Genomic DNA, 15740 nt, shown 5'->3' with positions numbered 1-15740 from the left:
TTATATTTTCATAATTGAAAGAGTGAGTCAATTGAAGCTAGACCATCATGAAAAACTTGGAAGCACTGGACGGCCGTTTCGTCCTGTTATGGGACTCCTCACCAGTGCGCATCCACGACCTCGCCTCGCAAGATTCGAACCTAGGATCTACCAGTCTCGCACCAGAGCATTTAGACGATAGACCACTGAGCCGACATCCAACGGTGTTAATGTCTAACTTCAACTAATCCATGAAATTGAGCAACCATTCACCAATTGTCTTCAGTGAGTTGATATCTCCCAACAGACCTGAGGAGTCCGACAATAGGACGAAACGGCCATCTAGTGCTTCCAGGTTTTTCATGGTGGTCTAGCTTCAATATGAAAATACTAAATCTCCACGAAAAACCCCTTCTGATAAATTATATTTATTTAAATGAGCTTTGTTAAGATCGATCTTATTTATCAGTTATATTCATGATAGACTTGCTTCAGTTAAGGGACCGTTGAAAACTAGAGGGCATTTGATGGGTGTTTTGTTTTAATATTAGATTTCTTAGTAGTAGTAGTAATAATAATAATAGTAGTAGGCATCTATGAACCTATGAAGGTAAATGCCTAACCATCGAAAACACTAGGTTAGTTGTCCATTGATTTCTAGTATTCAATGATACACCAGTTGAGATTACTCTGTATTGAATACAATCTATCAGTGACATTTAATATATATATATATATATATACTTCAGAATAGAGATGATTATCCAGTCAACTAAGAATAACATATATCTTGTGTATTAATCCATAGTAGATAAAATACTCTACTAAACATTTACTCCAGAATTGCGTCAGATAGTCACATTTATTAAACCATCCTTTTCTATCATTCATAGTAAGGACTTAAATTATCATTGGTTTAGTAAAAGATCTGAAATATAATTACCATTTATGTATTATTTTTTGCTATCATTTCATTTGGACATCGTCTGTTGAGTTTAGTCATCTTGAAGCCGATGAAATTCGTTGAAATAGAAAGTTTGTACAATGGAAATTAATACTTACTGTATTATTACTACTTTTGGACGCTTGATTTCACTGTGTTTTTAGATTAGCACATAAAATGTTTACCCGTGAAATTCTATTAAATAGCAAAACTAATCATGATTAAAAGATTTAGTAAATACGATTAGTGTATGATCAAAATGAAACGTGATTTTATTTTCATTGCATTAAACATAAGCGACTTAGACTAAAATAAAATACAATCAATATTATACCATGTAATCAATAAAAGCTTGAACATGATTCTAATTATTTCAGATCACTGTCATGATCCTTATAGTTCTGCAGGCTAGAATAATTATTTTGAAATGTTTACAATTCTATTTTAATTTTATATTACATTATAGATAGTTAAATTGCATAACAAACCAGTTCTAGTAGAAATTAGTGATTGTTACATAACATATTTTCCCTCTGTTAATTTATGCTCCATCAGTCACGTTTAGTAAACTTCTCATCAATCATTTCGCGATGTGTTTTCAGATGTTGCTCTTTTCACAATGAATTCAACTAATCAATATGATTTTTATGATAGCGAAAATCACCCAACCGTTTTTTTAGATTATTCACACTGAGAAGCCCAGTTCACTTTTTTACCGTCAATTTCATTATTAACCCGGGGTACGCAACACACTACGATTACACATATGTATGCCAGATTCTATGAATCTGAACTGAACAACGTTTATTTTGATTTTAAACTTAGTTTAGGACAAAACCAATCAATCGTTGGTCACTGGCTACCATGGGACTGCATCTCCTCACGATGCTCCATTGTCTTGTGTATCTGACCTTTAGGTCAAAGGCTCTGGGTGTGGCCCCCTAAAAATCCAAGTGCCTCGGTTTGGGCACCTGAGCAGTATCACAGCCCTCACACAAATCAAATGAGATTTGTGTGGCGCATATATATCTGGTGCTCCGTTGTACCAATATTTATGTGTTTAAATAAATAATAAATAAGTTTATTTAATGTAACTTATTTACTAAGTATTCCATTTTGAGTTATACTATCAATATGAAGGTTAAAGATTTTAACATAATGATATAGATCTAATATGATTCGAAGATATACACTCTAGTGCTTAAAAAGAAAAGGGTATGATATAGCTATTAAACTAATACTTTAATGAAAGAACCCATATAATACATTAATAAACTATAAATTTTCATTCTATTCAATCCAACAATGAATAATAATAATAATAAAAAAATTATGAACAAAGGTTGAATTTCCTACGACTGATTTCATGAAAAATAATTCCATATTTAATCATTAAACAAAGTTCATTTAGATAAAAAAAACAGACTTCAATTTTAAAATTACAGTAAATATACACCTTATGTAAAAGAATATTCTATGGTATAAATAGTAACAAAAGTCCAAAATGTTTAGAGATAAATAATTATAGATCATGAACAACAGGGTTTAGAGAATAAAATGAATTCATCATTCTATTTCATAGATTCTCATCAGCTGCATACAAACTTAAACTACAATTACTTATATAAATATATGTATTAACGAATGTTAAGGATGATTTAGTTTGTCGAGTTTAAACGAATGTTTAAAATGTAACCAAAATCATAATCATGGATCGGTTGAAGTTCAACATTAACACCGTTTGATACCCGCTCAGTAATCTAGAGGTTAAGCATTCCCACGCGAGACCAAAGATCCTGGGTGCGAGGATGAGCAGTACTGAAGAGTCCCGCACTAAGATGAAACGGCCGACCAGTGCTTCCAGGTTTTTAATGGTGGTCTAGCTTACATCAACTCATGAATTTAACTATTGAAATCGCTACAATCTCCACAAACCCTGATTCTAATAAAAATCATAATGATCAAAAGAAGAGATACCATGCGTATGAATAAAGATAGATCGATATGTAGTTATTTGTTGGGAAATTAAGAGATTATCTAAGAGTAACAAAATTACTAATTGATTGGGTAGTCGACTAACATGATGAAACAAACTAATATGTGAGCATCAACCAAATTGTTTAAGAGAAGAACATCAGAAGACGAAAGAATAATAAAATAATTAAAAGTTTGGGGACAGGGTTGAAAGAAAGATTAAAATTAACAAAGATTATTAGACAAATATCCAGTCACCATGGCAGGGAGAGGCTAATCATACTTTCCTCCTGTATACATAGATCAGGTCGGAAACATTTTACAGTGATTATCTCTACAAAACAGAGTAAGATGAGTGTTTTTGTCTGTCGATTATCAAGGTCGCCTAAATGTGTTGTTCTAATTTTCACAATGGGAATCTTTAATTTTCTAAAGAAAGTTTTGACTAGACATCTTTTAAACTGACAAGACAAAAGCTGTTAAAGTTCAATTACTGTTCAGTCCACCATTCCCATAAATACTTTTCTCTAGACTTCCATCAATTTTTCCGTCCTGCAATAAAATCTAAAAAATTAAATTGCTTATCTCTTTCATATTCCATTATAAAAGTTATGTTGGGATGAGAGATGTTGAAGTGAATAAGTAACCGAGAAGCGTGGTCCATATCATCACAGATAATGAACGTATCACCAACATATCTGATGTAGCATTTTAATAAGTATATTTATATTAATATAAAGTTTTATAAAGCTGATGAGAAACTGTGAAATAGAATGAATTCATTGTATTCTGCAAACCTTGTTGTCCTTGCTCTGTTAAAATTTATCAAGGGTTCTGGTTGTATGGAAAAAGTAATTACGTAATAATTAAGCGCTGATAACAAGTAAGGATAAAATGAGTGAAGCATAGTTAATTAAAATACGATTACTAATCTAGAAGGCAGTAGAAATAAAAAAATATAATGATGTAATTAAATGAAAGGAAGAGCTGAACAATCTCTTATGATATAACGAAGGGGTATTTATCACCAAGGATAAAAAAATTTTTAACCATCTCCTTTCGAACACATAAATCAGGTTTCTGAGGCCTGATAGAAATTTCTTCAGGAAACCTCAGAAGACGAGCTTGACTGCTTACCAATCACCTTGAAAAATTAGAAGGTATCGACTTCAAATCCTGTGTCCAGGAAATGTTCTATTTTTCTTCCTCTCTTCTTGGTAAAGAGAACTATGTGTATGGTATGACTTTCTTCATTTTTTCATATCTGTTGAGTGGACAGTTATCCCATAGATTTCTGACCGTAACGTATTTCCATCCCCATATTCTTCTCTAACCTCTTGATCAATACTCAAACTTTCTTATTGTTTGAAATCTTGGGTCGCTTTATGATGAAGTCTCTTCTATCCTTCTATGAAGACACATATATTTACGAACTTCCTGGAAACCATCAACTTAATAAAAAGTGGAAAGTGTGATTTCAGAAAAGGATTGTCATGTAAAACTAATCTCCTTATGGCAATAGAAAGATAGATGAAGTCGTCTAATAACGAAAAATCTATAATGATTTCACTGGCACATTCTATAGTGTCCAATAGCAGATTCTTTCCAAAACTGGAAAATCCATGCATCACTGTACCTATTTTAATGTGGATCAATGACTTTTTGGTGGGAGTCGTCAGAAAGTACAAACAAATTCCAAATCTTTTTTCATCGAAACCAGTAATTAGTGAAGAACTTCAGGGCTTTGTTTTAGCCCCTTTACTGTCTATAGTGTACATGAATGAATTTCTACCTATTCTTAGGTCTCAGATGCTGCTTTAGGCTGATGGCGTCAAAATCCATTGAGAAGTAACGGTGGATACATATCCACATGCACTTTAGACAGACTTAGACCTTCTGGTTAGCGGATATAAATTATTTTTCATGTCTGTCAACGCGCTGTGACTACACCTGTATTGAAGATACGAAGGTAATTAACTACAGTATTGGAATACGCGCCTTTACCCTTAGTCTTGTCTCACAATAACTTAGGGGTAATAGTGAGCCACAATCTTAAGGCCACGACCCATTTCCATTTTATTAATTATTAATGATGCAGAATGAATTATTTTATTTATTCCTAACACGAAAATGATGTTGATTTGTCGGAAAGATTAAAATTATCAATACATGACTGAACAGTCTAATAGAATTTGGACATCATGAACGGATGTTTCGATAGAATATGGACTGACGATTATTTAACTTCACAGTGGTTACCAGTGCAGTTCAAGAACCATGCTTCGGTCTTACTATGTGTGCTAAGCCAAATTTAATAATTGCTCCTACGATCTTCAAAAATGGCAATAAATTCAGTGAAATTGTAGGATATAGGCTATCCAATGAGCATAAATAGGAGAATTTATTACATTGAATAATAATAGAGTGCATAGTTTATCATCGAAATGAAACGTGCATAAATGTAGATTTTGTTTTAACTACGTAGTTTTTCACGAATACGAGAACTGAAATTATGAAATCGGTATTTTAAGTAGTTTATAGTACATCAATCTTATTGCTTTCATTGATTTTGATACTGAACTTATCCAATATCGATTTTCATTATTTGAAACATTACTAGAATTTTTCTGAATTTATGTTCCTAAGTTATTATATCGTTTCACATAATACTTTCGATTACCAATGTTTAACTACAACAACGTAAGTAAACTATTTTCTTAAACTAAAGTCACCATCAATCATTAGCAATCGGTAAGCAAACAAGTTCGCACATGATTGATACTTAATTTAATGTAGAAGATAAGTAGTCATCTTACGTTTGATTCACCTTTGAATTTTTCACGAGCCTAAATAGGATGGCAAATTAACTTAAAGAGCTATTTTTTCAATGAGTTTTATTCATAAACAACTCTTAGTATTTCATGAATATGTTCAAAGGTATTTTCAAGTTTACAATGATTTTTATTCTAATTCGACGGTAGTGTTCAAGTAATTTCTGATCTGTCTGGTAGGACTGAATTTTCTTCATAGATCATACATTAATGGCGATATTATAAGTTGCTTCAATAACATCACTGTTACTGATGAACTAAATTTATTGTCTAACGACTTTATTGAATACGTAATTACCACTCAGAAAAGATAACATGATAAGGTAAAACGGAGGTCAACAGAAAATGCTTTGATTAGAAGTTTCATTGAAATCATGAACTGATCACTATCACAACATCATTAAAAACATGAAAACACTCCAACGCCGTTTTTTCATACTAATATGGGATTCCATAACACTGATCATTCATTAACTCGAACTATGCAATACAACACAAATCATTCCGTCTCCAGTGTAAATAATTAAACTATCAACCATTAGGTCGGTATCCAACTGTGTTAATGTCTAACTGTATTCACTTTATTCACGATATTGCGTCACCATCTCACATAATGTTCGACGAGTGACTGCTTCATACTCGATACACATTAGTTGCACTGATCATGTATTCTCACTAGAAGTGTAGAAATCCTCTCTGGAAACTAGTCATTATTGAGCACATGATAACTATCAATATAGGGTTGTGGAGATTGATTAGAAGTTCTGTCTTTAAATGCATCTTCTAGTCAAAGTAACAATGATCAAGTAGATAAATTAAATGTAACCAGTAAAATTCACTCTGAAAATGTAAAACTGATATGAAAATGTTGATCGCTTAACAAACAAATCCACTGTTTGAAAAATTTAATTGAAATTTAGTATACTGAAGTAAATAATAAAAAGTTTGGCCACATTATAAATTAACTATAACTCAAAACGTCTTGTTCAAACGATATTATGAATTTTAGGCAATATAAAAACCTAAACAAAAGTTAGTTGAAATTCACTTAGTATTGTTTGTTTTTATCTACCCATTCATGTTTAGGACTGCAACTGATCAGTCTCTTATTGGCATATGTGCATACTGTGCGTATCGCCTCGCGATAGCTTGACCAGTTACAGTCCTAAACATCAATGGGAAGATAAAAACAAACAATACTAAGTGAATTTAAACTTCACCCCATTGCACAAGCAAGTGGTTATCAGGACACAGTAGCTGAGTGGATAACGCGATGGCGTTTGAAGCGACAGTTACTGGGTTCGAGTCTCAGAGTGAACATCAGCTCTGGGATGCTGATGCATCCAGCTGACGAGTCCCGAATAGGACGAAACGCGCATCCTGGATTCCACTGCTAGCCACTATCCATCTTTGCTTAAAAAGTTAGTTAAGTTTAACAAGTTGTAAAGATTAACTTTTAAACATGTAGACAGTTTTTTTGTTATGAATTCACATAAGTTGGTAGTAGGTGAGTGGGAACTATCAGAAATCAAGAAACCATAGTTTCCCTCAAGTTTAAACCTTCACATTAGTAAATTATTACTATCTGATCAAAGATTGAATTTAAAATCTTTATAATTCAAGGTGAATAGGTTACCATCAAATAATTTAGGTGAAACTAATTAATCTATATATTTGACAATACCTTATTGACAAACAAACAATGGTCAATAGTTTTTTCTTTTTTTTTAGTAACACACTCACAGGTGTTTTCTGTTTTGATCCTTTTAAATAAAAAAATATAGTTTTTTTTTCTATGATTAAGATTTAATTCCGACTGAATAAACAAAATGGTTTATCTATACATGTATCTATTTATTTATTTTCAATGTGCTCAATATCGATTTACTATTAATGGACTCAAAAAAAAGACAAACATTTTTTCTATAAAAAAAAAAAGAATATAGTTAAATTTTCTATTCGTTGAAAAACTGTTGCATATATAGTTGTACGTGACATATATAAGAATATAAATTATGTTTGTTGGTAATGTTTATTAATAGTATATAAATAAGAATGAATTAATAAAATTAATGATTAATTATAGAAAAATGAAAAAAAAATTTTTTTTTATCAATTTTTAATTCAATAAATTTTTTTCAATTATTCATTCAATTCCTGTATGCAATATAAGTGGGAAAAAAAAAGAAAAATAAAGCGTGATGTGAGTTTCTATATATGTTATATTCATATATAAAAACATTAAAGATAATATGTAATTGACTTATATATTACATTTTTTTTCCATATTATATAACTAAATCATATATATATCCTTAGTAACTGACAGATTTTTTTATTTTTACCTAAGATACATATGATCTTTATTATATATATGTTCATATTATTGGAATTATTGATTGATTGTAGAACACTTTAAAATGAGAATGATTTGAGTATCAAATAATGATATTTCAACAACAATAACAAATGTAATGAACAAGAACACGACTGGGGACAATCGACAATATTATTAGATAAACAATATCTAACTCAAGAGATAATTAATTACATCGAGTAAGGAACTATGCAGTATTTAGGATAAGAAGAGCAAGGATTGTATCTGTGTTACTGTGATTGATTACAAATCATATCAGTCACATATTGTCTTTAGCAACCGATGATTTTGTAACCTAAAAGAATCCATTCACTAATTCTGAAACACTATACATCACACTGACTATAATGCTTCTATAAAGTCTAGATAAAAAGCTAATCTCATAAACTTTAGGCTAAAAATAATTATCTCGTACAATAAATTAATAATAATATCAATCATAATTGATTATGACTAAACTTGTTGATGAATGACAGTCAATAGAGCACCTAATGAATATCCATGATATTGCTAAATCCAATTTATTACATTCGATGTCGTCTTGTATTGAACAAGAAAACGACTGAGGACAATCGAATGTATTTAAGCACAAATTACAGACTATCTAAGTAGATTCTGATAACCATACAGTAAACAGTTAATTCGCAAAATAACAATCAATTGTCTCAATCTTAACTGTTCCTTCTGCAAATATCAGTCCATCTTCTCTGATTTCATTATTCATGCATTTTCATACTGATTGTGCTTCATTCCTGTTCTTCTCTTATCAATCGTCTGCCGAAATACATTCTATGTCTGACTATCACCATATACTACTTATATATACTATGATCCATAAATCGTAAGAAGTCAATTTTAACTTCATTATCAGTTACTTTAAAACTATAAATCTATAATTATTTTACTACATTGAATGAAAAAAAAATCCATATAAAAATCAATCAATTAGATAATGTTATATATATTTAAAACTAATGAAGTTTTACAACAGTTATGATTTTTAACCATAGATTATTAACTTAATGCTGTAGTGCTTCTGATAATGTATGTTATCTAGAAACAAACTGTTAACTTGAGATTGTGAAGAAGACTTGTAGCTCAGGTGGGTGATTTTGATGGAGTTTTGTTCTACGCGAAGTTTGTGCTGATGATGTCGTTCAGAAGGACGATGATAGCTCCACGACCAAAATTATCCAGCTCAGAGAACAAAACTCCATCAAAAACTGTTAGCTTAAATGTTCATTAATTTTTGGGTACTGTATAAGGATTTTTAAACTATATAAATATACTCTTTCTATAAGATATTTCTTATTATGAGTGTTTCTATTCATCGTAGAAGTAATCCTAAGACATCATGTCAAAAACATGGTTGGGAATATTCACTGATTTTTCTTTTAGTTCTTAATAGTTTAATTTCAAGAAATGAGTTATTTCCATCTTTAACCAAATAGCTTGATTAATTAGTGATTAAAACAATTTAATTCAATCATATAATTCTTGGTATATTGAGAATTTGAACTACGTACATTTGATTATTTTAATCGCAATTTATTGATCATTGAGTACAGAACATCTTCAAGTTTGTCTAATCTTTTAATACTGACCGAATTTTATCGAACTATAGTTTAACTAAATTAATTGACTAACGGCCCAAACAGCTCAGTCATAACGTTTAAGACTGTGAAAGTGAGTGACCCGAATTTGAATAAAAGAAAAGGAGATTTATTTGCATCATGGTTATAGATACACTTTGCTAATGAGTGCCAGTTACCACAAAATCTAGGTCCAGGATTTTTTGTTCGATATCTTCAACCAGTTAACAAGATAGTTATTTCGTTGAAACTGAAATTTTGAGATATAAACATTCAACAGTTGTACATTATTGATTTCATCATGTACGATTGAAATCCCCCATAAATTATGGTCGAACAAGCAAAATAGTATGAAATAAAAGAAGAACCATTTCGTAATATGTATTAGGTCCGAGGACATATTCAACTTCACGCAAACACACACATACATCGTATAAGATTGCTTAAGCAATCTAGTATATTTTATATAAATTTTAATTCAATTGGTATAGTATATAACTCCGCCTGTAGCTCCTCCAAGGACTACTGCCTGTCCCAAGCCCGGATAAACGTGGAGGGTTGGGCATGAGGTTAGCGACCCTATCCCGTAGGAAACTAACTCTCTAAAAAACCGCTAACCAGAAGTAGTACAGTATATGAAACGCTACATTTTACGGGGCATAAATAATCGATAACTCAACACTTATAGAATAATGATTTTGTGTAATTTAATTGGATCATTACTAAAAACACTATTGTTATTCACATAAATCCCGCACTTGAAAAAATAGAAGGTCCTACAGGTATATTCAACATGTATTAATTGTTAATCTTAGATTTACTCAAATTATATTAATTTGTAGTTCAATAATAACCACATACAAATAAATAAACATAAATTAATCTATAGGCCTAAATAAATGATAAGTAGAATAATTGTATCGGGAAGTAAATTTCTTTGTTTATTGACTCATTAAAAGTGCACTTAGACAGAATACATCTAGATCGAAAATGCAAACAACACCTTTTTTCAATTGTCACAACGAAATAAGACACTATATATATCATGTTACACCCTTTTTCAACTTTATTCATATTATGAATTAAACATGTTATTTCAGGAAAAATGTAAGTGATAGTGAAGTCATTTACTTGTAAAGTAATTTGTAAGAATTTAATGGTAATTTTTTTCACTGAATAACTAAGGCTGGTTCATGATTTAATTAAAATATGGAAATCTCCACAACTCTATATTGATAGTTATCATGCGCTCTGTAATGAATAGTTTCCTGAGAGAATTTCTACACTTCTAGTGAGAATACATGATCAGTGGAACTAATATATATCGGATGTGAATCAGTCACTCATCGAAGATTATGTGAGATGGTGATGCAATATCGTGAATAAAGTGAATACAGTTAGACATTAACATTGTTGGATACCGACTTAATGGTTTAGAGTTTAATTATTTACACTGGAGACGGAATGATTTGTGTTGTATTGAATAGTTCGAATTAATGAGTGTTCAGTTTTATGTAGTCCCATATAAGGATGAAAAAACGGCGTTGGAGTGATTTCATGTTTTCAATGATGTTGTGATATTGATTGGTTCATGATTTCAATTGAACAATATCGTTTTAATACATTCCAACTACTGTTAGATTTTCGTCTCCCTATGTAATTCAATAATCACTGGTATAATACTTATTTCATATATATAATTAGATAGATAAATCGTTATGTTAAAGGGTAATACAAAACACTACATTCGTATCTTTTTATTGAGGTTGTTACAACCTATGAAGACTGATTAATCAATAACACACTATTTAGTTCTTATTGTTTGGTACTTACTTTTCCAATAGAATAATTTTCTTCCCGATAGATAAACGTAGATTTGAATAAGTAACATAATGTAACAAGAAAAGAATGTAATTTAATACGACCTAATAATGGATAGAGTAGATAGATTCTAGGATTTACAACCATTCCTCAATAAGGCTTCACAAATTGTATGAAGTATTATCTGGAGTAATTCATATTATGTAAAACTAACTACATTGAGGATGTAGTGTATAAAAAGAATTAGTAACATAATTTTTGTGATATAAATGAGGTTAACTATTTCAATGCTTTACATTTGTCATTGACCTCTAGTGGGAATTTTAAGTGAATAAACTATGTTTATCATATCTTGATAAAAATGACTTTTAGTACTTCATGTAAGAAAAAGCGGACAATTTAAAGTAGTGTGATTAGTTTATTACGTTATTTCACGGATTCCTAACAGACTATTTGATTGAAAATCAAGTCAACATTCTAGACTGGTTTTTATATCTTCACTATACAATTTCTAGCATCAAAACATTTTTGATAATGCTTCAATAAAAAGTCTTAATATCAAGCTATATGTCTTCGAGAAATTTTACCATATTTCTTAAAGTGTGTTTTTAATCCATCTCTAACATCATATCCTAATTTCCTCCCCATCTGGAAGCTGGTTGGTTTGCTCCCACAGTTATTTACTGCTGATGGTCTCACCGTTCTGGTTTCTCTTCGGAATGGTCAGCCTTCTCGCTGAACACTTCCACAATGATCTCTAGTCTATCAGAAAATTGATCTTTGTACTTTCCCTCGATATCATGACAAGCCCATTGCACATTCGTCTCAGTCTCTTCCTTCTATGTTTTGCCTTCTATGTTTTGAAGGATATTTCGGTAATCGTGAATTGATGAAATTCTCACCCTATTTTCACGACCATCTTCACTGCAAGTGCTAGCATGTTTTTGGTATTTTCTTCTTCATGAAACGTTGACAACAAAGTTTCTCTCGAAACAAAGCTTCTCTTCTCGGCTTATGTTTAACACGTTTCACTTACCTGAAACATGGTCAGGTTGTATTTTCTTATTCCTACAGCTACTCACTTGAATTCTCACTATGTTTGGACATTTCATGTAACTACATTGATTGTTATTCTTGTTGTCAAGTGAAGCATTGCTGCTTCCGGAAAATTTGTGCTTTTGTCGTGAGGCTTTATGAGTGTTCTGCCCCCAAATGCCCTGGTACGGCCGAGAGTGTAGAGGGCCTTCGCTCTCTCTCGAAATGCTCTCACATGGTCACGCGTATATAGCCTCTGCCAGGGAAGTCCTACTCAATGCCTTCTCGTGGCATTACTGTTGTTTACGAAACTGAGAGAACGAAAAGCGAATGTCCGGTGCTTTAACCGGGTTGGTGGACACGGAAAGTTCACCTAGGGGAGTTGAAAAACTCTGATTCCAAACCAATGATGCACATGGGTTCCAGTATCCTGAGGGGACAAAACGGCGTATGAACCTATTGTTGGTCAACAGCCAATATGGAATTGCATCTATTAACATTGCTCCACCGTCTTGTGGATCAGACCTTTAGGTCAAAGTCTCCGGGTTTGTCCCCCTAGAAAAATCAACTGCCTCAATCTGGGCACTCAGGTAATATCACAGCCCTCACAAAAATCTAATGAAATGACAATTACTTCACGAAATAATATGCTCGCTTCCATTAGGATTCAGACAATTCACATTCACTTGATAACACTCATTTTTATTATTATTACTATTATTAACAGTTTTTTTATATACTACGTTACTTATCTGCCTTCAACTTATACAGCAGCTCTCCTATGGTGAAAACTTTGTTCTATCTGAACTTATGTGTTCAAATAAATAAATCATAAATTATAAGTGTTCTATATGAAGTTCAGTGAACTTCCAGTAAATTGTATGTGGCTGAAATGATTTTATAAGGTTGGTGTTTTGCTAGAAAAGTTCTTTTCTACGATATGTGATTGTTAACCACACGTTCTATTTCCCTCCTTTATTAAGGCTTCTGGCTGGGAGTAACATCGGAAAGGTTCAAGACGAGGTCGCAACACATTAATTCATCATTAAATACATTACGAATACCCTCAGTCACTCATCAGTCAGAGTTTTTAAATTCAATCCTTTTATGATCTCGTAGGATTGTTATTTTCTATCGTTCAACATTATCTTGTTCTCATCTAATTTTTTTCATTCTGATTGGTTGTGCTGATTCATCTGGTTTTAAATTAACCTACACTTCAATAACTTATAACTTTTGAAATTATTTTTTAATCAATGTTCAAAAATTGTAGAAGTTTACTTCAAGATGGCTCTCATTACTGATTCGTCATTATTTTCAACATCTAGACACAATTGTAATTTCCAATGAAGTATGAAGTAGTAATCGGAACAAAAACACTAGACATGGCTCCTTGTGATAACTGGACAAAACCAATGTAAAACTGCAGTTTAAGACTACATTATACATCACGTACAAAATCCACGACCTGATCATCAATATACGTTAAAAATATGATCCGTTATCTGATCAATGATCATATATAAATACATTAAACTGGTCATATTTATTTATTGAAGTGATCAGTAATTCAGATAAACAAAATCAATAGACTATAACCGTTTTAATAAACAAATCTAATTAAATTACTGAGTTACACGTTTCTTTATTCCCTAATCAAATAATATTTATCTCATAAAATAAAACATGACTTTATAATAGGCTACAAACTTTATGGGATTTTGTTTTGTAAATTAGTGTATGTATATCAATTTATTACTTGATGAACTAGTTTACTAAGCCTTATCAATATGAATACAAAATATATCAACACTAAGATTATTTCAATAGTTAAGATCATCAGTCAATTGAAGCTAGACCATCATGGAAAACCTGGAAGCAATGGACGGCCGTTTCATCCTATTGTGGGACTCCCATTCTTATACTAAAATTATTATTAATAAGTGATTTTATCAATTAATTTAATCATGGATACATGCGATATGATACATATTATTTAGGTATTCTTTCATGTTGGGATGGTCTGTTTCTCTTTTCAAAAAACAAAATAAAATAAATCTGGTCCAAGCTTTTTCAAGGAAAAGCAGATTGCCAGGCGAAACGTTGGACTTACTACAAATTCATTCGCTGAGATTTTACAAATATATTATTCCTAATTAATGTCTTAAATCAACTCGGCGCTCAAATACTGTGAAACTATTCGCTCCAATTTAGACGAAAGTCTGAAGCAAACGGTTCAGCCTTATACTAAATAAATTGATTACCAGATAACTTTACGTAATGTTTTCAATCGTTTTGGAATCCGATGATGTATTCATCGTCATTACCAGGTACAGCTTTTGACATACGTTTTGAGATAAATCGATGGATTTTGTGAAAATAGATGAATTTAAAGTAAATCCAACGTTTCACCTGGCAATCTGATCCAAGCTTTTTCAAGGTAATATATATTCTTCCTATTTAATGTCTTACATCAACTTGGCGCCCAAATACTGTGAAACTATTCGTTCTAATTTAAACAAAAGTTCTTATATCTAATATACTTTGTTTTTTTATTCTTTAATTTTAGAATCATCAAAATGTTATTCACATCATTAATTAATTCACCATCAAAATGTTTATTAATTGTATTATTTCTTATTGGTACTACTTATGTATTCTATTTATGGAGTGGAAAATTTAAAGAAACTAATAATCCTGTATTTGTTATTAATTATGCATCGATTGATAATCCATTCAGTGAGGTAAATTTGGGTAATTTTCTTTGTTTATATTTTGTTTATTATTATTACTATTATTCAAAAGTCTGTTTTTTGTCACTGTTCTGTTTTCCGAATACATCCTATGGATGTGCATAGATTATAGTTGGATTTTACACAAAGTATTCATAATATTTGAACATTGCTTCTTTATACTGGTATCTTGATGATTGTTACAAGTATGATTACCTTGGGTTGATCATTAAAATCAGCTCATTGATTTGTTGTATTATTAAGTCTAAAGTAACTATTTTGAATAATGATTGCAGATGAATACATAGTATAAAGTGAAACAAGCAAATGATCACCACTTGATTTCACAAATGATTCATTGGATTAATAAACAGATACTACATTTCACCACTTGATGTAGTTACTAGTGAATTTAGATGTCGTATGTTATAGTGAACAGAATACGACTGGGAACAA

At 31.2% G+C, this 15740-nt stretch overlaps 2 protein-coding genes across 2 annotated transcripts in view; one reads left to right on the top strand and one right to left on the bottom strand.

Moving 5' to 3' along the window:
* Smp_146430 (putative beta-1,4-galactosyltransferase) overlaps positions 1-15740 on the top strand; it is a gene marked incomplete at its 3' end in the record, with an annotated part of 187582 nt that overhangs the window by 159554 nt on the left and 12288 nt on the right. Inside the window, exon 2 of the mRNA XM_018789940.1 lies at positions 15122-15291. Coding sequence (XP_018655333.1) covers positions 15132-15291 — 160 coding nt within the window. The 5' untranslated portion in view covers positions 15122-15131. The remainder of the gene's footprint in view (positions 1-15121; positions 15292-15740) is intronic.
* Smp_203880 (uncharacterized protein) lies at positions 13870-14028 on the bottom strand (the record flags this gene model as incomplete). The annotated part of the gene is made up of 1 exon (XM_018789941.1): positions 13870-14028. One exon carries the CDS (start codon positions 14026-14028, stop codon positions 13870-13872), a length of 159 nt encoding a protein of 52 aa, XP_018655334.1.

Source organism: Schistosoma mansoni, chromosome W, assembly GCF_000237925.1.
Source record: "Schistosoma mansoni strain Puerto Rico chromosome W, complete genome".
Classification (NCBI taxonomy): Eukaryota; Metazoa; Platyhelminthes; class Trematoda; order Strigeidida; family Schistosomatidae; genus Schistosoma; species Schistosoma mansoni.
This window is presented reverse-complemented; position numbering and strand designations above follow the sequence as displayed.